The sequence below is a fragment of the Pan paniscus genome, chromosome 4, assembly GCF_029289425.2.
Source record: "Pan paniscus chromosome 4, NHGRI_mPanPan1-v2.0_pri, whole genome shotgun sequence".
Classification (NCBI taxonomy): domain Eukaryota; kingdom Metazoa; phylum Chordata; class Mammalia; order Primates; family Hominidae; genus Pan; species Pan paniscus.
The window spans coordinates 162,715,705-162,738,226 of record NC_073253.2 but is presented as its reverse complement, the minus strand read 5'-3'; the positions used below and the strand labels follow the sequence as shown (position 1 = coordinate 162,738,226).

The following is a 22,522-nucleotide window of genomic DNA, read 5'->3' as shown; positions in this document are numbered from 1 at the left end:
AAAACTTTAAAACAACAGAAGTAGCAACAAAAATCAAGTGCTGGGAGATCATGCATTTTGTGTTTGTTCAATGTTAAAATAGATATGAGCCTTTCAAGCTTCACCCCAAAGCTCTTTAAAGGAGACATGCCATCAAATATAATCCACAACTCTCATTCATAGCACACAAAAGGGACATATTTCTAAAAGCTACCTACAATGAAAATCCATATGTATTCCACATTTAGGATCCTGATGCAAAGTTCCGACTCGAGACTGGTAATCAGCCCCTCCATTATTGAGCCGCTTAGAATCTAGAAAGGTTTATCAAACAGCACCTCCAGAGTTAACTCCCATTTCAAACTGTCATAATTCAGTTCTCCTAATTATTTACCAGATCCCTTTCTACAACATGCCCTAACCTGATGTTTTAACTTCATATTTCATTTGGGACAACACTTAATCTCTATTTATGAACCATCAACCTGACACAGGTTAAGGAGATATAAGAAGCGCTTCACCCACAAGATCCAAGCCAAACAAACCCCAGTAGCTCGACTTAAATAAACTCTACCCTTGCTAAAACCTCCAGTGAAAAATTATTATAACACATCAGAAGTTCAGTTAGAAGAAAAATTTCAAATGCCAGCTGTCTCCTAGGGTTTAAGTCCCGGAGTTCAAAAGCAGTATCAATTGGATTATTTTTCTTTCCGTTAGCTGTTTAGAATTTAACGTAATGCAAAGTGCTATTCTGATCAAAATCATCTTTCTCATCTCCCTCCTTAAATAAAACGGAGGAGAAATCATTCAGTATAAATGCATTTACTATACAAATCTATTTTCAATTGAATTTGCTGCATGCTCTAATTCATCAAAATTAATACAGGTACTTTCTATGTTAAACAAAAGGAAGCCGACTGAAAAATCGGCTTCTGCTGCGGATGCCTTTCTCAATTACAAAACGGTGAAAACAGAGATTTAACTAAGCCACTCGGTCAAACCCTCCGATCGGCGCTTACCTGCCTCAGCTGAAGGCTTCCTTCCCTTGTTAGCAGCGTGCAGCATCTCTAGCTCGCTCCAATCCTTACCACCGGTCTCAAATTACACTGCTAAGTCCACCCCCCGCCTTTTTTTTTTTCTTTCTTTTTTTTCTTTTTTTTTCCAGCAAGAAAATGCTTATTGAAAGTGATTAGTTTTTGTTGTCCCTTTTAAGTCCCTCCTGCGGGAAGGAACAGGGGAGCAATGTGACGCCACCTTTTAATCTTTTGTAAGAGTGAAAAGGCAGAAAAGGAACGCTCGATCAAACTGAGCTGCATACATGCCTAAAACTCGCAGGAGAGGCTGCTGCTGCCTGGCGAAAGCACCGCTAGGCTTGAGTGTAAGAACAGAGAAGAGAGGAGAGTCAATGAATTGTGACAACGTATGTGCATCAAAGGCAGGAGGAGAGAGAGAACAATGAGCGAGGGAAAGACAGCGAGGAGAGAGGGAGAGAAGCAGAGAGAGAGAGAGAGGGGGGAGAGGGGGAGAGAGAGAGAGAGAGACAGAGAACATCAAGAAAAGATAGAGCGGGTTTCAGGCAAAGGATTCTCAGAATAAAGCCACAGTGCAGTGTCTGGCAGCTTCTGTTTTTATCTCAGCGAGCATGATACACTGCCTCTCTCATTTAGAAACACATTCGTGTATCTCCCAGGTTTGAAAACTGAGATAATCGCAGTGTGTCTCTGGGTTTGTCTGATTGGCATTTAACTGTGTGGTATACCTGTGATTTTTTAGGATGCATTTATGTGCAATTTATTTCGCATATTTATTTATGTAGGCAAAAATGAAAGCTGCTAATTTCTACGGCAATTTGCAATGTAGTTTTACTGGCAGATGGAACTCTACTTATCATAACTGCTGACAAACTGCCATGGGTAAACAAAAGAAGAAACAAATGCTTCGTCTTGATAATTGTCTTAAAGAAAAAAAAAAAAAGAGCCCACACCAAAATATTAGCACTACAAAACCTGTGTTTCCTAGTTCAAGTTTAAACGGTGTTTCTCATCATTAGTTTTCATTAATAAAGGCAAAATAAAAGGGAGGGCATGGTGTCTGAAGGAAAGGTATTGGAAAAGAAGCTATTAGGAAAGTGAAAAACCTAAATTATTTCTGGTTTCCCTCCAAATGTGACAACAGGATTGCTTTCGTGAGTCCTGGAACAGAGTTTTTGAGTCACTATTGCTACAGACTTTTACTGCATCCTTCTCCCTTCCTGTACCATTTTAAAGAAGGTTCCATTTTTGACACGAAGTCGAAAAGAAATGATTTCCCAATTCAAATTGTTTCAAATGGTGTGTCACCAGCTTTGTTCCATTTCTACTCATCTCCTACCACATGGGGGCTAGGATTACACAGTTAAATTCCCTAAGTGACCTCTTTTATAAGAATGTAAATTGCTGGTTCCAAGGTCAACTATTTGGTATAAGTTATTGGTGAAAATGACTGCTTACCTTTCATGGTAAGCAGAGCTAAAACAGTAGTAAGTGAACAGGAAGAGGAGATGCCCAAGCTTTTGACTGGCCATCTCTTCGAAATTAAGCAATTCCAATATCCGAAAGTAAATTCTATGTGCCCTACTTATAACAATTATCATTTTAGAAACATAAAAAATAGAAAAACCCAAGTACACAACCATTTCAACTATCTTATGTCCCAACAACATATCCCTGGACCCTAGGCATCTTGCAATTTGGAATTCCTATGTAAGCCACCAGATATAGAATGAGAAATGGTCCAAGAAGAATAACACTCTCTTCCCCCACACTGGCCACATTGCTGTGCCCAAAGAGGGATTGCTTAATCTTGTTAAACTCAAAGTGTCATACTCTTCATGGTTTGCCAATAGGAGGGTATGTTTTTCCCTTGGACCCAAATAAAGAAGTAATCCCCACCTCCACCCTAATGTGCTTAGGATGAAACTCTACTTATCATTAAGGCAGAGCAGAGAATGGAGAACACACAGGGGCTGAACAGAAGGCAGCTGGCCAGAGAACAGAGAGTGCTCAGATGTAGAAGGGAAAAGGGAGCTGCAAGGCCTGGCTAGCAGGGAGGGAAGTGGTGACTGGGAAATCCGGAAATCTCTGCAGACATTTTGCAGAGTGTATTGGAAGCAGCCTCCTTTAAATGACATTATTGATACAGGTTCTATAGTTAAAATTTACTTTATACAAGGGAATAAGTGGACTGAGAATTTTCTGCCAATAAAAATAAAGACCCAGTTACAAGGATACAACTATTTCAGCACGCAACTATTTCAGCACAATAAAAACAGGGGAAGGGGCCCGAGGTTTATTGAACAGCATCTGCAAAACATTGTCAATGAAAGATAAAAAGAAATCTCCAAAGCAGACAAAAGGAGAGATTTTTTTAAAGCTACAAATGGCTATCAGTGCTGTTGTTTATTTTTACCGCTTCCTTAGTGAGGAGGTGGGTTCCCTGAGTGGATATCATTTGTAGTGGAGTGGATATGTGTGATTTAAGATACCTTGAGTAGGGTGGGGGGCTAGGTGATTATACTGGGGTGACCAAGTCATATTAATATTTCTTACAGGAATGTAACTTTTATGTGACTTATTTCTCTGTGGGAGAGCTTTACATTCATATGCTTATATGACAGCGTATGATACGGTAGTTAAGTGCTCAGTTTTTGGAACCAGGTTACCCTGCCTAAGATTGAATCCCAGCTCCACTACCTACTGCTGTGTGACCTTGACTGAGTTATTTTGTCTCACTGTGTCCTCATCTTAAGATGGGTGTAAGGCTACCTGCTTCATGGGTTGTCATTAAGAATAAACGATGCCTGTGCCGTGGTAGGTCCTGCTCCCAGCACATAGCAAGTGCATCAGTAAATGTGAACTTCTATTGTTAGGAAACCCACTCAACAGCTTTTTAAAATTTTAAAAATGGATAACATGGACAATATTTCATCACCTCAAAATGGATGACTCATAAAGACTTCTTTCCACTCTGACCTTCTTTACAAGCTACAGTTCTTCAAACTCTCCTCTGGGTTTTTCCACTTGGGTAATATGCTTAAAACTCAATAAGTTCTACCACTCAACTCATGAACTCACCCTCCAAGCAAGCCCTTTCTCCCAATCTCCTCACCAGTGCAAAATGTAAAATCCTTCATGCCATTCAGGGCTCAGTTCTTCCCCCACCACAATCATTCAATTACCAATAACTTAAATACCAACCCCATATCTCTTAAAGTTACTGTTTTCAGACCTCTGACATTTCTTGATTTGTGTACTTTTGCCTGGACAGTTGCAATAATTCTTCAATGCAGCCCTTCTTTAGGCTGTTTTATTTGTGCTGAAACACATGAAGGGCGGTGAAATGCAGCACCCATTCCAGGGGGCATTCCTAGGGTTCTGGCAAGGACTGCACCAGAGATCGTAACACCGCCTTTCCCCTTCTCAAGAATGCACTTGGAATCTGAATGAAAGGAGAATGACATTATTCTACGTACGACCTTGACTCTGCCCTAATGTATAAACTAGCTAATGTTTGGCAAACTAATACTTTTCTATTAGTGCCTTGTTCGTTGTGACACTTCTCCCAACTGTCGTGACACAGCCATTGAAAACAGCCGTTTTAAGAGGTTTTTTTTTTCTTCTCCAATTCATCCTTCTCAAGCCAGAATCACCTTCTTAAAATGCCACTCAGAATGACATCCATTCCCAATAGTTATTGATTGGTCAACTGAAAGTCTGTTTTATTTCATTATCTTATGTATCGGCTTGCAAATCATCTAAGATTCACAATTCCTTAGAGAATCAAGTGCAGATTTGTTTGCCTCAACTTCAATCGCCTCTGTGGTTTGACACCAACCTATCCATGTAAACACTGGCTCTATCCCTACTGCACAAGAGCTTACTGTACGCCCAGCCTGATGCATATGCATCCCTTTCAGAGCCTCAAGTACATTATTCGTTCTCTTTAGAACGGCCTTTTCTCTTTCATATCAACATATTTAACTCCAATCTTTTATCAGAGACCAGGACAGGTTACATGTCCTCCACAAGGATATCCTTGACTTTCTTGGTTTACATTGATTAAACTGTTAATTCCCATAGCTATCACAGTGTTCTGGGATGTATCATAATTAGGAGCTGGGCTTTGGGGTTAGTCCTAGGTCCAAATTCCCACCCTGAAATTTGTTTCCTAATTGTGGAACATGGGTCAAATTCTTTTACTCTCTAAACCCTGCTCTCCCCATCTGTAAAATATTGTGAGAACTTAATAGCTAATCCATGTAAAGCTATTACCATAATAGCTAGTATATAGCTAACACCTACACAATAATGAAATAGTTCATAGTAATGGGAATGCTTCTTAAATGACAGGGACTTATCATTGCCTCTAATTTCTAACCTTGCAACAACTCACCAAATGGCTGTTACTGGAACCATTTTACAGACAACAAAACTGAGATTTAGCAAAATTAACCTACCCGACGTCACACAAGGAGCAAATGGCAAAGCCAGGATATTAACCCTTGTCTTCCTACCTTCTAGTTATTTTTATCCATGTCAGGCATTCAGACTTAGCTTATGCCACATTGGTTTATTATTACTTGGCTTTTCTGGTTTGTGCCCCGTTCTTCCATATATGTTTAAATTAAATGAGAACAATATTCACATTTTAAACACTTTGCATCTTTAGTACCTCCCACAATCTGTAAACAAAGTAGCTTGCTTATTCGCTAAATATTTGTTGAGTGTTTGATCATCTATGCTCATGGGGATTAAGTTTTTAAACACATTTAAATTCAGCAACACTTTTTTTGGGGAAATGTTTTCATCACGTTTTCCACGAAAATCATCAAAATTATACAAAATAATATAAAAGACAAACATTACATATGAATGATGTAGCTATGGCTGCACAGATAGAAACAAATGCAGTTCTCTGCAAAAAAAAAAAAAAAAAAAAAAAAAAAAGCAAAAAAGCTGTAGGAAGGTGATACTCATTGATTTCGGTCCTCATACTTGGCATTTACATTCTGCTTGAAGATGGGCCCCTCAGGCCACCCATTCCATGCATGGAAAAGGAAAAGTTATTAGCTGATAGTCATCCTTTTAAGGTTACACAGAAAGACAGAACTAACCACACAAATACCCACAGCGTTTAATCACCTTTAATTCTTCCTTTTTAAGTAAATGCATTAATTATGTTCTCTTTTATTTTCTCTCTGGCTAAGTCTATATAATACTAAAACAATCTGGAACAACATAAAAAATTCCATCAACCTATATGATGTTTTTCTGTGTACATGGTGATGAACAATATTGTTGAATTTTCAACAAGTTGAATAAATGCTTTTATTTGAAATATATATTTTTATACACACACACACACACACACACACACACACCCACCATGGTCTCTGCCTGTATGTGCACAAATGAAAAACAATAGAACTAAGATAAAGAACTGCCTGTGCTCCCCATATTAGGATAATCAATGGTGTCACACACTTACTGTCTTGAAATATTTGCATAAACTTCATGAAGTCAGCGTGTTTTTATTGTTGTTGTTGTTGTTCACTGCTATATTCCTAGTAGCTAGACCAGTGCCTAACACATGGTGAGTGTTCAGTATATGTGGGTCTGATACATGAATGAGCCATTCAATTTTGCCTACATTCATCTATTTCTAGCAGTGTTTTAAAATCTGGTCTATACACCTCCAAACACATTTTGTACCCTGCTATCTCCCTATGTTTTCCTTTTGCATGGAAGGATTTGTTAAATGTATGCTATCCTTTGTTCAAAATAAGATACTTCTCCAACCAAAAATACTTTTTCTACATTATATTAGCTCACGGTAATTGCTCTTTTCTCCCATGTCTAAGCACCCATTGCCGAGAACATTTTAATACATGTAATTTTCCCATTAATCTTGTCCTGCCTTTGGATATCTCATACCATTGGTGAACTGTTATTCTTCTAATATTACTAGGTCTTTTTTATTTGATTTATATCTTACTTCATCACATAGATTTTAAGTATACTGAAGGTTACATGAGCGAAGTATTTTTTTTTTTGTATAATATATATTGCTATTCCTTTGAGTACTACCTTGTACCTAGAATGCACTTATTAAAAAAGACATGTTGATTTGGTGGGCATGCAATTCTGATGGGCACGCAATTCTGTCATTCGGAAATTATGTGAAAGAGCTTATAATACAGTCCCTGGCCTTTTAAAAACTGTTGTTAAAATACAGCTAGTGTAATGTAAAAGTGCATAATTTATTTGTAGCGTTTTTACCCCTGGGGTTGTATGAAAGGCCATTTATTTATTTACTTTGTTATGTATTTGTGTGTGTGTGCACATGCTGTGCATCAACCAGTGTTCAAGTTGGTGTCAAAATTAGCTCATCCCAACAAATTGAGATTCTTGTGGTAGGAAGAATTAACAACTGCCCTCTGGAAGCATATCGTTTTCCCCAAATCGTTTATACATTAGTTGGAAGTCAGTTTGTGTTGACCCATGGGCAGCTAATCCTCAGAGATAGAGTTCTCAATTCTATAGGGTCTCTTCTAGGAGGTCATTTCAGGCCCAATTATACAATCTCTCTCTTCTACGAGGTTTGTTTTTCCTTAGGGTGAATATGATATGAAAGAACATTGTGGAAGAAACCTCATCTTAATAAGCCTTTTACCTTGGACAAAATAAGTTTTCTTAAGAAAGATTTTTCACCCTCATAATGCTTCCTTCTTGATTCACTAAAGATTCATGCTCCTGAAATTGCCTATATATTTTTTCCAAAAAGAAAAATAAATTCTCCAAAATAAGAAAAGAGCATAACCTTTGAAGTTTCAAAAAAGCCCTTAATGTATCTTTCTTATTTGTAAAGATGAGATAATTTGGGCCGATTTTTATATCCGTTTCCAAACTTGCAATGAGTATATAATGTGATTAAAGGTTTGTGATATAAATAGTTTTCTGAAATTAGTTTATTGGCTATTATAATTATATCAGATCTTATTTAGCCAATTAAAACAAATTATTTTGCTTATAAAACTGCTCACATTAATTAACATGTTCTGGCATTTTGGTTTTTGTCTGCTGAACAGAAGTCTGTCTTGTCTGTTTTCCATTTCTGTTTTGCATAGTAATTGGAACAACCCCTTAAGTGAAAACCAAAGTAGCGGAGCCACCTTATCATAAAGTAAAAATGGAAAGCAAATCAAGAGAGAACCTTAAATCTCTGCTTCCCATGGTGGACCGAATAGAGTTGGCCTCAATGAAACTCTAAGTAAGAATTTACGTTCCTCTCCATTGAGTTGAATACAGGCTTTGGTGGACTATTTGGTTCTTGTTACTGATGTTTCTCAATATGGAACGTTTGAAAGCATCCAACCAGAAGTTGCACAATGATCACAGCCTTGAACGTATTCATCAGAAAAACGCATTCACTGCTACAGGTTTTATTTTTACAGGAACCAGTGTGCTGCACTGTTTGCGAGTTTCTTCAATGCTCTTACCCATGACAATCACAAAAGCAATTCACAACCTTACTTATCAGATAGTTCTGTTTTACAATAATCTGGTTGCTATTTGTAAAATCCAGGATAAAACAGTGCAATTTCTGATGCTGAATATCTGAAAAGCTCTGGAAGCTGCTAGGAAGAGATATGCACTAAAATATGTAATGTGACGGAATTACAACAGACAGACATTCTGGAGGGTGTACACTCTAGTGCATCTCAGAGTACGTGACATCTAATGGCGCTACTTTCAAGATTTGCAAAGAAATTCTGCATTTAAATGGCTCCCTTCCACTCACAGTTTTCTTAGCTCCCCTATTTAACTCTTTCATTAAAAAAAAAAAGAGAACTCTCTCAAAAAGAATGATCAACCAAAACAATAGCCAGTGAATAACTGTTTCCAGAACAAAATGAAAGTAGGGATCTCAATGAGATCATTTATTTCTTGAGCTAGTTCCTAAATCTTTAGATGTACCATAAAAGCAAAAACATCTTTCTGATGAGAATTTAACTCACACAAAAAAGTGGTGATTTTAACAGCTGACAAATCCCCTATAATAAGGGGCTTAAACAACAACAACAAACAAACCACTTTTCCAGTGATTAGTCTGTGCAGATGTCAAAGAAAAGTGCCATACACTCCCTTAAAGAATATAGATGCCAGTTAAATCTTTTTGGGTGTTTTCATGACCATATATTAGTGTGAGAGCAAAATGGGAATAACATACACCACTGAGAGGCAGTATAGTGCAATAGATAAAGTGATTGCATTTCAATCCCTGACCTGTCACCATCTCAGCGCATAGCATTAGCTAAATTACTTCACCGCTATCTACCTCAACTTCTCCGTCTATGAAATGGGACCAGTATCTCCAAGTTTCTGATAATAAGATAAACAAAAAACATTAGCATATTTATAAAGGCAGATAGCCCTATCATTTCTTTGTGCAGTTAAATTCTACCAAAGCTAAATCTACTCTAAGATGAAAAAGAATTGCATTATGGAAGCTAAATGTTGTTCCGGAAGCTGCTGGGGCACCAATTAATAGAGTGATGTAATAAACCACTCAATAATCCTGCACTGGCTGAAAGAATTAATGCAGCTCACCTCTGTTGCTGTGAGTGCAATACCATGTACTCAGAGGGTGCTCGATAAATATTAGCTGATGATGATATTGACAGGGTGCTGTGTAGTCACGGCACTAAGTGAATTGCTAAGTTTACAATTGTACAGAAAACTCGTTGAATAATTATTGGCAGTAAAAGAAACCTATCCCTGACCTCATTTACTTTATTATGACATCATCTCACGCATAATAAGACCATCACCAATCCCTGGAAGCTTAATAGCCTTGTCCTACTGACTTGAGACAATAAAAATAAGGTCATCTTGTAAAACATATTTAGAATTTGGGCACTTCTTAAAACTTTCATTGTTAGCAGTCTGTTGCAGTCTATCATCATTTCTTTTCTGGATTTTGTAGCGCCTCTCAATTGTTTTCCATGATTTCTACTTTAGGCCCCTGTGGCAGTTCCTTATGCTGGGGATTCCTAATGTATCTTACTTTCGTGTATTCACAGTCTTGTATAGTTCTCTCTCATACTGACTCTGGGATTGGCCATGACTTGCTTTGGCCAATAGGCCATTAACAAACATGATGCAAGAAAAGGCACAAGAAGTTCTTGAGCATAGGGGCTTGCCCTGCTGGAAGAATGCCATCCCCATGAAAGAAAGCCTTTTCTGGCCTCCTAGAAGATGAAAAACCAAGAGGAGGGAAACGCTCAAATATTTCATGGAGTCCAGCCCCCATGAAACCCACCAGCTGGATGAAACTGTACAAGTGAGTACAGGCAAGTCCCCCAAAAGAACTGCCTGTTGGACACACCAGAATGTGAGCAACAATCATTTCCTCTTGTTTCAATCTGCCAAGTTCTGCTGCATTTGTTATCTAGTAATAAATTACTGATACATCCCCTGCTGATTATTTCCAACTCTTGCTAATCAGGGTGATTCTTTTACAATGTAAGCCAGATAATCTTACTCCTCCTCAAAGCCATCTATGATCTCCTTATCTCAGAGAAGCCCAGGTCTTCCTAAAGACTTGACTTTCTAAAGACTTGACATGCTCTGCCCTTCCCTCAATTTATCCGATGTCAACTCCACTAATCTCTCCTTCACTTTTCTCTTTTTAGCTGCATAGGCCTCTACCTCAAAGGTTCTTCTTCATGAACATGGATTACTCTCACACTCTGTTTGGGTGTTTCCTCCAAAATCATTTTTTCTCAGCAGGGCTTGCCCTGATCAAACTGCATCATCTTCTTGCCCCCAATTCTCCATCCTCCCTTTCTGTTCCTTTCCATTGCACTTAAGACTTCTAAATCACTATATGGTTTACTGATTTTGGTCACTGTCTGACTCGCTTTCTCAGAATGTAAGCTTCAAGAGGGTCAGAAGTTGTCTTTTTGGTCCCCACACTTAGAACGATGGCTGGTACATAGGATAGACTTAGTAAGTACAGTCGTGCACCAGTTAGCCATGGGGATACATTCTGAGACATGCATCCTTAGGTGATTTTGTCATTGTGCAAACATCATAGAGTGCACTTACACAAACCTAGATGGTAAACCCTACTTCACACCTAAGCTGTATGGCATAGCCTGTTGCTACCAGGCTTCAAACCGGTACAGCATGTTACTGTCCTGAATACTGTAGGCAATTATAACACAATGATAAGTATTTTAATATCTCAACATGTCTAACCATAGAAAAAGTACAGTAAAAATACTGTATAGAAGATAAAAACGGTTACACTATATAGGGCAGTTCTATTATAATCTTATGGCACCGCTGTTGTATATGAGGTCTGTCCTTGACTGAAATGTTGTTATTTGGTGCATTACCGTATTTGCTAAATTATAAAATTAATCCTTCTGGTTAGGGTGCCCAGGGCTACAGATTGGGTTCTATATTTAATGGCGATGCTGAGATTGGATAGACTCTGTAAGGACACACAGTTGGTGCAACTTACAAAGATTTACGAGGCATCACTTGGCAGAAAACAGAAGTAGCCTTGTGGTCAAGGAGAAGAGAAGGTCAAGAAGGTTCTTTGGGAAGTATTTCATCAGAAGGTCTTTTCACAGGTGGTGAGAACCACAATCAAAAGCAAAGAGAGGTGAGTACTCACCAGAATAGCCACCATGGAAAGGCTAAGGAGGAACCCAAGGGAAGAAAAGGAGACTCTCCAAGCCTGCTTGAATTTAAAAGGCAAGTGGCACAGGGAGAAAGATGCCTCCAAAGGGTAAATCTGATCTTTTTGTGGAAGACAAAGTTTATGATGTGCTTGCACCTTTTTCAGGAAAAGCCTAAAAATAAAGCCAAATATATCTGAGGCTTGGTCTTTTCATGCTGATATCAGAGTTGAGAATGCACACTGAGCCAACATTGCTACAGTACCTAGGCATGTGCCCAGGGATGTGACACACTGGCATTTAGGCTCCATAAACATGTAGATCACAAGTGGTAGGCTTGCTTTTTCTTTTTCTTTTTTTTTTTTTTTTTTTGAGACAGAATTTTGCTCTTGTCGCCCAGGCTGGAGTGCAGTGGCGCGATCTCGGCTCACTGCAACCTCCGCCTCCCAGGTTCAAGCGATTCTCCTGCCTCAGCCTCCCGAGCAGCTGGGACTACAGGCGCCTGCCAACACGCCTGGCTAAATTTTGTATTTTTGGTAGAGACAGGGTTTCACCGTGTTGGCCAGGCTGGTCTTGAACTCCTGACCTCAGGTGATCCACCCGCCTCAGCCTCCCAAAATGCTGGGATTACAGGCATGACTTGCCACCATTTTCTATATGACTGATCACAAGGTTGGCCAAGCAGCAGTCACAGGCTTCCATTTGAATACTTCACATTCTGAGCTCTTCTCAGGAGAAAAGGTCCATCTTACAAAGGCACAGTCTAGGCTGGCAGCGTGGCCTCCAGCTCTCAGTTCAGGTGTGTGGACAATAATTTACCTTAGTTAGTGCAGAACAGACGTGACCCGGGATGACTTCACCTCATCAACTCAATCTTTGTGCAAATCTTATCTGACACCATCCATTTTCCTCCTTGCCCACACCTCATTCTCCCCATTGTTCTGCAATTATTTATTATCTGGGTCCGTAATTGTACTGTTTCTAGCAGCCATGCAAACTCTATTGTTAGGGGGAAAAAATGCCTCTTTGCCCAACTAGATTCTCTAGTGTGGGGAATAAAGGATGTTAGAGCTCTTAATATACAGCTCTCTATGTTCAATTTTCCTAAAAACGAAAATTGCCAAAAAGCAAAGCATGCAGGAGACGTATGGATGGATGCCATCGCAGCCTCACGCTCCTGCTGATGGATGGTGTGCCCTGAATGACTGGGAGCACTCACTAACTCACTGCCATACCTCCTGCTTTCAGGGAAGCTGGCACAGCCATCCCTTCCAAGAGCGAATCCCTCCACGCTCACCATCTCTTTAACTGCCTCACTTAGTCATACCCGGCCTTTTCCAAAACCAAAGCACCAACAGGCACAGAGAATATCCCAGCCCAGCAAATGACGAAGCTGAAAGGTGGCGCTAGGACTCTGTCTCTCTGTCTCTCTTTTTATTTTTATGGTTCTAATGTATACATGTTAGCATTTGATCTCACTTAAAATATTTACTTCATGATTTGTGGTAGGGGAAATGTCATTTTAAAAAAATTCCTTTAGCTTAATTACAAAAGATGTAAATGTGGTCTCACTTGCAGAAAAAAGTTACTCTTAACAATGAGGTGTAAATTGGTGTCTGCTTAATCTGTTCACAGTAGGCATAAAGCCTAACACTCGCCTCCTCACCCTTATTTTTGCAGTAGTACCTGGGAAATTAATACCTTCTTGGGAGCTCTTGCAGCATCTCTGATTTTTTAAGGGAAAAACAACACAGACGTTTCATCTTGATCTTTCTACCAGCTGTAAGGACATTTATTTTGCTCCATTTTGGGCATCTGTTTTGAACCACGGACCACAGTTACACTGTCTGACCTCCGTCATGGGCAGCAAAAGTTCAGCCTTCTCCTCTTCCTCTAACAATTATGGCCTCCTGCACATCCCAGAATGGAGTGAAATTAACAGGGGAACCAGAATGTTATTTATACAATGACCTTGGGCTCCTGGGGGAATTGCAGGCCCTATCCTTTCACTTATGATGTTTTACATTTCAAAGAACCTAGCTCTCTTTGATATTAAGGAATGAAATGTGCAATGTAATTGTTATTGTTTTATGACCTTTAATAGGTTAATCAGGTTGCATCAGGTTTTCCAGGGTGTGATTCTGTACCAAAGGAAATGATTTGCCTCACAGTAGATGGATTCTGACAAAAGGGCTCAACATTAATATTTGAGAGGATGAATATACCAAGGTACCTAAATCCTCAAGAAAAAATGGTGATTTTGCTTACCTCAGTTCCTCTGTGGACAATAGCGGTTTCTCAACTGGCATGATTGACATTTTGGGCTGGATCATGGCTTGTTGTGGGGCTGTCCTGTGCGTCACAGGCTGTTAGGCAGCATTCCTGAACTCTACCCACTCGATACACACAGCCCACCTTCTCCCCAGTTCATGACAATCTAATGCCTCCAGGCAATGCCAACTGTCCCCTGGGGAGGACAATCAACCCCAGTTGAGAGCTATGAGGGTAATTTTTTAAAGCTGAGGTGGGGATGTTCTTTTTGGAATTATGATATAGTATAGAACCTACTGGCCGAAATGATAATTCATATAATAGTAGCTAATGTTTCTTGAGAGCTCTCTGTGAACCAATTAGCACTATGCTAATTGCTTTATACGTTTGATCCCATTTGATCCTAAAAACAAACCTATGAGATAGCAATTATGATCTGCATTTTACAGTTATGGCAACTGAGGCTTAGAGGAGATAAATAATGTGCTCAAGACTGCCCAGCTGTGAAGTGGAAGAGCTAAATATGCCTAAACCCAGGGCTCCCTTACAGGTGGCACTCTTCCCTTTCTGGTGTACATACTACCACTCTCCCTGTGGTTATAATCCGAATATCTGCATTAAATTCAGGAGTTGATCAAGCACCACTGTGCTAGGAAAATCACCTACATGCTAAACAGATCTAAGAAAAAAAAATAAGGTGATGCTTGCCCTCAACTGTCGCATGCAAAATGAAGAGTATAATACAGAAATAGGTAATAAAAGGTAAAATGCAGTAAGAGAGACTAAAGAGGTTAGAGACGGAGTGCTCTGGGACCACAGCCTTCAATGTACACAAGAGTCACCTGGGGTGGTGTTAAAATGCAGGTTTTGATTCAGTAGATGTGGACTGGAGCCTGGGATTCTGTATTGCTAACCAGCTCCTGGGTGATGATGGCACTGGTCTGAAGACCTCACTTCAAGAAGGTCACTGTTACTGTGCTGGGAAGTGTAGCTTCCATGCATTTGAGAAGTGAGGCACAACAGTATGGATCTGAGATGCCAAGGAAGCATCGCCACAGAGTGGGAGGGGTGAGAGGAGGGGTGGGGATTGCCTTGGTCGTGAGAGCCACCCTTGTCTGTCAGCCCTGCACTTGGAGCAAATATGGAGTGCCTGCATTTGTCGACCACCCACATATACAGCTAAACATCTGCTATTTTTAAAGGACAGATATTAATTTGAAGCACGAAAACACCTACCCATTGAACATAACTGATTTCTGCAAACACATTATATTCTCATAAACAGTTTCATACTTTTGGAAGAGAAGACTTCTTTCTCTTCAAAATACTATGATATGGGATACATAAGAAATATCTCCATGCCCCCTTACTCCCACCCCTACAGGCACTGAGATATGAATGGCTGTGGAGCTGCAATGGGCCACGCATGTATTTAACAAGGAAAAAAACTACACGTGGGAGGCCAAGAACAAAAAGAGATTTTTTTAATCCAGTGAAGATCACTATTAAAATGACGGTTCTGAGGACTGTAAACTGCATTACCATTTGTTTAGCTGTGCTCAGAAAGTCAGAAACCAAGTCCTGTAATAAACATTCCTAAAGCAATGGCTTGAGAACTGATCTCCACTAATGGTTGTGGCCTCTTCACCCAGTCCACAGTGACCATGACAGATCACAAACTGTTTTGTGACATCTGGATTTGACTGGGGGTCAGAATGAAGGGGATGAATTTTGAGTCACTTGGCTTTCTGGGCACATTCAGCTAATTCTCCATCCACGTTGCAGGGGGACACAACAGAGGGATGATTTGCTGGGATGTAGAGATGGACCATAGTTAATACAAAGGCTGAGACGCTGAGAAGTGCAACCAACCAATTACTGCCATATTCTACTCAGATATGAAGTGGGAGGTCTGAATTGTATATATTTGAGGTGATGGGTATCACAACCATTCAAATTGCATTGCACACTGATGGAGTAAGATTGTGAGTCTATGTTCATTCATTAAGTTCCCACTATGTGTCAGGCCCTGGGATGTATAGATCAACACTGTTGCTCCTGTCCTCAGGGGCTAGCTGAGATAAAGTGTTCCCCATTCATGAATCATTTGTGTTATACCTTGATGATTTTTACTGCTGACTGTACCTAATTGATATGTACTCAGTTTTTTTTTTTTTCCTTGGACCAGCAGTCCCCAACCTTTTTGGCACCAGGGTCTGGATTCATGGAAGACAGTTTTTGCATGGACCCAGGGGATGGTGGTGGTGGGGATGATTTCGGGATGACTAAAGCACATTACATTTATTGTACACTTTATTTCTATTATTATTACATACTCACCATAATGTAGAATCAGTGGGAGCCCTGAGCTTGTTTTCCTGTAACTAGATGGTCCCATCAGGGGGTGATGGAAGACAGTGACAGATCATCAGGCATTAGATTCTCATAAGAAATGCACAACCTAGATCCCATGCATGCACATTTCACAATGGGGTTCATGCTCCTATGCAAATCTAATGCTGCTGCTGCTGATCTGATAGGAGGTGGAGCTCAGCTTCGCTCACTCACCTGCCACTCCTGCCATGCAGCCGGGTTCCTAACACTACTGGTCTGTGGCCTGGGGGTTGGGGACCCTTGCTTTAGACAATTTCAGTTCTTATACTTTCAATTTGGCCTCATCTTAAGTAACAATATCTGTGAAATTATGTGTTTGAAGTACTTCTCAGGAATGACCAAACCAGTTGCTAAAATATTAAAATAAACTTCTGTGACTATTGGAAGACAAAGCCTACCTCAGCCTTGGGAGTGTCTACCACCACCCTGGGACTGTGGCCAAGCCTCATGGGCTTCCCCAGGATCCAGAAAATTCAAAGTCAGACCAGGCACAGGCTGGAGCTTCTAGCATCCTGATGCCACACTCCAGACAGTGTCTGTTCTGACGGGCTTGAACCCATTCCTTAGTGGTTCTGCTTCCAAAAAGCACTCAAGGTTTCTGTTTCACAGTTTTTAGAAGATCTTCTATGCAATTATCTTAAAAACAAAATAAACCCTCCTGCTCCAAAAGCCTGTTGCACAGCAGTTCCAATTACTAAATCTGCAATATGAGAAGTTATATTTTCTCCAAGGTTCAAATACTCTCTTCTGTAAAATGAGTATAACGTAAACATTTCCTACTTCATGGATTAAATCAAGATTTTTTTCAACCTCAGCACTATTGACATGTTGGGCCAGATAATTCTCTCTTGTGGGTGACAGTCCTGAGCACTGTGTGATGTTTAGCAGCCTCCCTGGATCCACGAGATGCCAGTAGCATCTTGCAAGCCATGGCAATCAAGAATGTCTCTAGAGATTGTCTAATGTCCCCTGGAGGGCAGAATCACCCCCCTACTGGGTATGACTGAGGTAAGTGAAATAAGCCACGTACAGTCTCAGGCTAGGATCGGGCTCATATTATAACCTCAGTAGTATTCAGTGCACTTATCAAGCATTTCCTACATGCTTGGCATGCTTCCAAGCACTTTAAATCTACTGCTTCTTTAAACTGTTACATAACCTTGTGAGCTAGGCCTTGTTATTATTCCCATTTTATGAATGAGGAAAATAAATGCAGGAGAGTAAAAGTAACTTGCTTGAAATTCCATAATGAGTCACTGGCAGAGCTGGGATTTGAACACAGGCAATCCATCTCCAGAGCTCATGCTCTTAGCTTTTTTGCTTTCCTACCCTTGTAGAAGAGGAAGTCTCCACAAAATAGGCATCATGGTGACAATCGTGATGGTAAGAATATTGATGAAAATTACATAACCACACAATAGGCTAAGATTTTTATATTAAAATTATATTCCAAATTTTAAAAACTCACAAAGAAGCATATAAGGTACTTGATAAGAAATTCAAATATGGATCATCCATAATTAAATTTTCACATGCCAATGGTTTGTGTACATGCACACACGCTTTTCTCAAAATGATTAGAAAACTCTCTCAAAATGATTAGAAAACTCTTAAATTTCCCAAAGCCAATAAAGATTAAAAACAAACAATAAAAAACTTAACATTTTAAATAAAGAAATGTGCATTCTGGTAGAATCCCTAATTGACATTATAAGGAATTCAGAGAATTCAGAAACTGTGCAAACATGCAGGGCTGTCCCACTGCTGTGAGAAGACCCTTTGGAAAATGAGATGCTGTGATCAACATGGGCACCTAAAATACAAGTGAGACCAAGGGATGGGGGGTACTTGCTGCACTCTGCATTGGTGAATGAGCCTTGCATGTTTTCCCAGGGATTCTTCTCACCCCAATGTCCTAGGCAGCCAGTATACATCGAAAGCATTGACACAGACTGAATTCTACTTATCAAGGGTGGTCTAAGCGAGCTCAGAAAGGTCCACTGACCTACTATGGTGGCTAGAGAACTATCTCTCTAAGCTGTTTTTCTACCTAGCAACAAAAGGAAATATTTGGTGACATTAAGTGCCCCTGGAAACAAAGTGTGGGTTTACGTAAGTACATATGTATTGTTTCCTCTGACAAACAAAAATTCATAACCCAAAATCAAAATCAACACAACTAGAATAAGCAAACGTACACGCTGAATTTTGATGTGACAGATACATATATATATATATATGTAAGTATACATACATATATATATATATGTAAGTATACATACATATATATATATATATGTAAGTATACATACATATATATATATATATGTAAGTATACATACATATATATGAAAGAGAAACTGAACTGTAGACTAAGAATAACAGTTCAGAAAGATGCCATTATTGCCTTCCTCTAAAGTTTTAGAATCCAGGCTACCATTGAATTAAGTTTGTCATTGTTGAACACAGAAAAATGAGAGCTTTTCTACATTTGATTGAAAATCTTTGCATTTCTTCCAGTCTGAAATAGAAACTTGCAATTAAATCAATTAAGCAATGAAAATCAAATATTCCATTAAAATCTAATTTTCCTCATATCTGATTGGTTGTAACTCAACTGAGCTGGAAACAGATGAGAGAGGCAAAATGACTCAAAGTCTAAGACATGGAGACAGGAGAAAGGGAAAATATTTAACATGTTCATAGGAAATTTAATAAGGGCATTTTATTTTCCTTCTGCTTGTGTAAGTTTAACCATTAGGGGTTCCCCAAACATAGGATTTGAGAACTAATGCGGCTCACTTTAATGAAAACTGCAAGGTTCCTTTCTCTTCTATCTTCTTTTTGCAATCATGTCATTGAAGTTTCTTTGTCGCCTTATGGAATTTGAAAAGGCTCGACCAAGCTCATTTCAGAGGGTGCCGTGCAGCTTTGGAGCTCTCCAGCAGGCCCAGAATTTAGTTGCTACGACCGACAGTCAGATTGAAATTGGCTGTGTTTACTGATTCCGAGAGTTACAGACCCAACATGTCAGGGAGGGATTTATTCTTCTTAGTAGCAAATGGAGGAGTTGTCTCTAGGGGATTTAGGGAAAGAACACGCCAACTGACTTACACATTCTTTTCCCCTCGTTCCTACAGGTGACACAAGCTAGCGACTTCCATACCAGCAATCCCTCCATGAATGGAAGGCCAAATCTCCAAATATGAGGTGGAAAATGACTTCTTATGTTGTACAAAAAGCCGTACAGTGAGGAGAAGACAATAACTTACAAGTGAGATGTTTTTCCAGGGTTTAACGGACAGTAGGGTATCCAACCAAGTTTGAGTTAAATATAATATTGAATATGAATTTTTGAAACATATAAATGAGCAAAAAGAAAAGGGAAAAATTACCATAGTAAGCTTCAAATGTTAAACACAAAGGTGCGGTTGGTCAGTATTTCTCAGAGGGCTTTTTAAAATTCATTCGTCAAAACTATTTTTAAGGCCAAACTGCTGAGATCTCCCAGAAAGCAGCTCATGTGTTTGGTTGTCGTAGCCAGCCCCAAATTAGGTAGATCTGAGAAAGTAGACAGAGCTGCAAATGCTTTTCCAAGAGCCACTGGAAACAAGTGTGTGTGTTTGTGTGTGCATGTGTGTATGCATGTGTGTGTGTGCGTGCACACGCATGACTGTGTGCTGGGGCAGAAAGGAAAGTGTTTACTTCAATTGGTACCATTGCTTTCCAGAGAGATGAGTGATGGGAAATGTGTGTTTTTAATCCTGACTATTGAAAAAAAAATTAATTTATAAGGATTTTCTTTGCTTTCCTACTCACACTCCCCCCAAGCATCTGTCTACTCTGAGCAATTGGAACAGGTTGGAGGAGGAGGAGGAGGAGGAGGAGCAGAGAGAGAGAGAAGCTCCTTTGAAAGTAAACAACTGCTCTTGAGTTTCTTATCTTTGCCACCCTCTTGGCCCAATCCACTTCTTGGTCACACTGATAGTGGTTAGGAATACAGGCCCTGGGGTCAAACTGGTTGGGTCTGAAATCCAGCCCCTCTGTGTACCAGCTTAGTGACCATGGGCAACTTACTTCACCTTTCTGTGCCTCAGTACCCTCACCTGCAAAGTGCAAAAAATAGCAGTACACATGCCCTGGGGTTGTTATGAGAATTAACCATAAAAGTCGCTTAGAATGGTGGCCATTGTAAGTGTCTTTTCTCCACAGCTAAGTATCCACAGCTCTGAATGTACCTGTCACTGCTCCATCTACCCTCAAAGCAGGACTATAACCCACAATCTCCTTTGCCACTGGACTCCTTTAAATGATGAACACTGTATCGTGAGGTCACGGAATCTAAGCATCTGATCAGAACAAGTGTCAGAAAATGAATGAAAATAATCATCACTCCCTTTAAAAACACATATGCTCAAGTCTTTCCAAGGAGTCTGGCTGGGTTATCATCTTTTCTATTTAGAGTATAATGCAGCCAGCTATTGCACCAAGGCATGGTAACCTTCCTTACTTCAATTTAACCATTGCTCTGGTCCAGAACAAGGTCACTCCTATTTTAGAGTCTAGATAAATCACAATTTGTTGTCCATAAAATTGGAGGGCGGTACTGCAAAATAAGTGAGAAAATGGATATTGCTGTGGTGGGAATTCTGGACAAAAAATTAAATTGTGCCAGGGGAAAGCCTATAGAATGATCCCCAGACACTTCCCATGAGAATCAAGCCCTGTTTGAGAAACTCCTCGCCATGTGCCATTATGTTGTGAGACCTGAAGAGGACCCTTCCATGCTGACAGAAGACCCCCATCTTGCCCTCCTCCTCCCCTTCTCAGGGAGACACTGGGCTCTGTCCAGCCTGCCTGGCCCACCTGGGATCTTCTAGGTCTTTCTATCACAATACTGCTTTAGAAAAGTCTGTGTGAAGGAGGGGACTCTGGTATTTAACTCCATCCATCAATGTCAACCCCTCTTTCCCCTCTACCCCAACAGCTTGGTCCATTTACCTAAAAGCTGAATAGTCTAAATGGATGGATTTTGTGCTGGTCTCATTAGAAAGGGAAATTAGCCAGGCACCATTCAGCTGTGCAGAAGGCATGCTGATGCTGAAAGCCCTTTCCAACCCCCGCCCCCAATCTTTTCTTCATCACATATGACGTCCATGATTCCCTTAACATTTCTTAAAGCTTTCATTATCCACCACTCTAGTTTGTAATGAATACAAAGCTCTGAGTTCCCATCTCCTTGTCTCGTTACCCAGCCCAGAGCTAGGCACAGATCTGGACACTATGTGAGAGTAGATGACTTCCTATGCTGTCCTGCTCTTTGACACCTGTTTATACATTCATAGTTGGCCTTTGATAAATCAGCGCTATTTATTGACACAGTACTATCAAAAGTTTAGGTCCTGCTGCCCCTCCAGCCCCATTTATACTACCCTCCTCCCAGCCCTCTGTTCCTGACACACTGACCTGCTGTCAACTCTTGGGAGCTGTAGGCTCCCTGTCACCATTGAGCCAGTGCTCATGTCTTTATGTGTCCGGAATGGTCTTCCCTGCTCCTCACATAGTTCACTATGCTTCATCCTTTAGTTTCAGCACATGACTCATTTCCTTAGAGAAATCTTCTCTGATCCCATCAAGCTTCATCAGTTTCCTTTGCTGTGTGTCCTCTAGAACCATGTCTGTCTATCAAAGCATTTTCCCCAGCTTGTAATTATGTTTTTATTGGTTGCTTATTTGATTAATGTCTTGTTTCTCTACTAGACAATAATTCTGTTCTGGGGACAAGAACTATGTCTCACTCATTCATTCATTCATTCATTCATTCATTATTAACTTACCATTGCACATCAGCACCTATCATAGTGTCTGGCAGCTAGTAGGTGTTTACTAAGTATTTGTCAAATGAATAAAGTTCATGCAACCATGAGGGGCAATGCCATTAGGATGTTTAAGAATGTAACTCCTCTAGTTATCTATTACTTTTTATGTCCCTAGAGACAGCAAGAGAAGAAATCTCAGTCATATATGCAACACACCTTTATGTAATACCTCCTATGATCCAGGCTTTGCAGACAAGCCAATCATCTTGCATGCCCAAAGCAGCAAACTCCTCCAGTGCTGATGGGCATTGCCTCCAGTGGTAATTAGCAT

At 40.0% G+C, this 22,522-nt stretch overlaps 1 protein-coding gene across 10 annotated transcripts in view; it reads right to left on the bottom strand.

Annotated features, from left to right (window-relative positions):
* Positions 1–22,522, bottom strand: part of TENM2 (teneurin transmembrane protein 2) — a 3,238,122-nt gene that overhangs the window by 686,743 nt on the left and 2,528,857 nt on the right. Inside the window, exon 1 of one of the 10 annotated variants that reach the window (XM_034961315.3) lies at positions 999–2,490. The exons of 6 other annotated variants lie outside the window; for them this stretch is intronic. In XM_034961315.3, the coding sequence (XP_034817206.2) occupies positions 999–1,044 (46 nt within the window). In that variant the 5' untranslated portion in view covers positions 1,045–2,490. Of the gene's footprint in view, positions 1–998; positions 2,491–22,522 lie in introns of those variants that run through there. 3 more of the 10 variants (XM_057302375.2, XM_008963293.5, XM_057302376.2) reach the window with 3 other exon arrangements.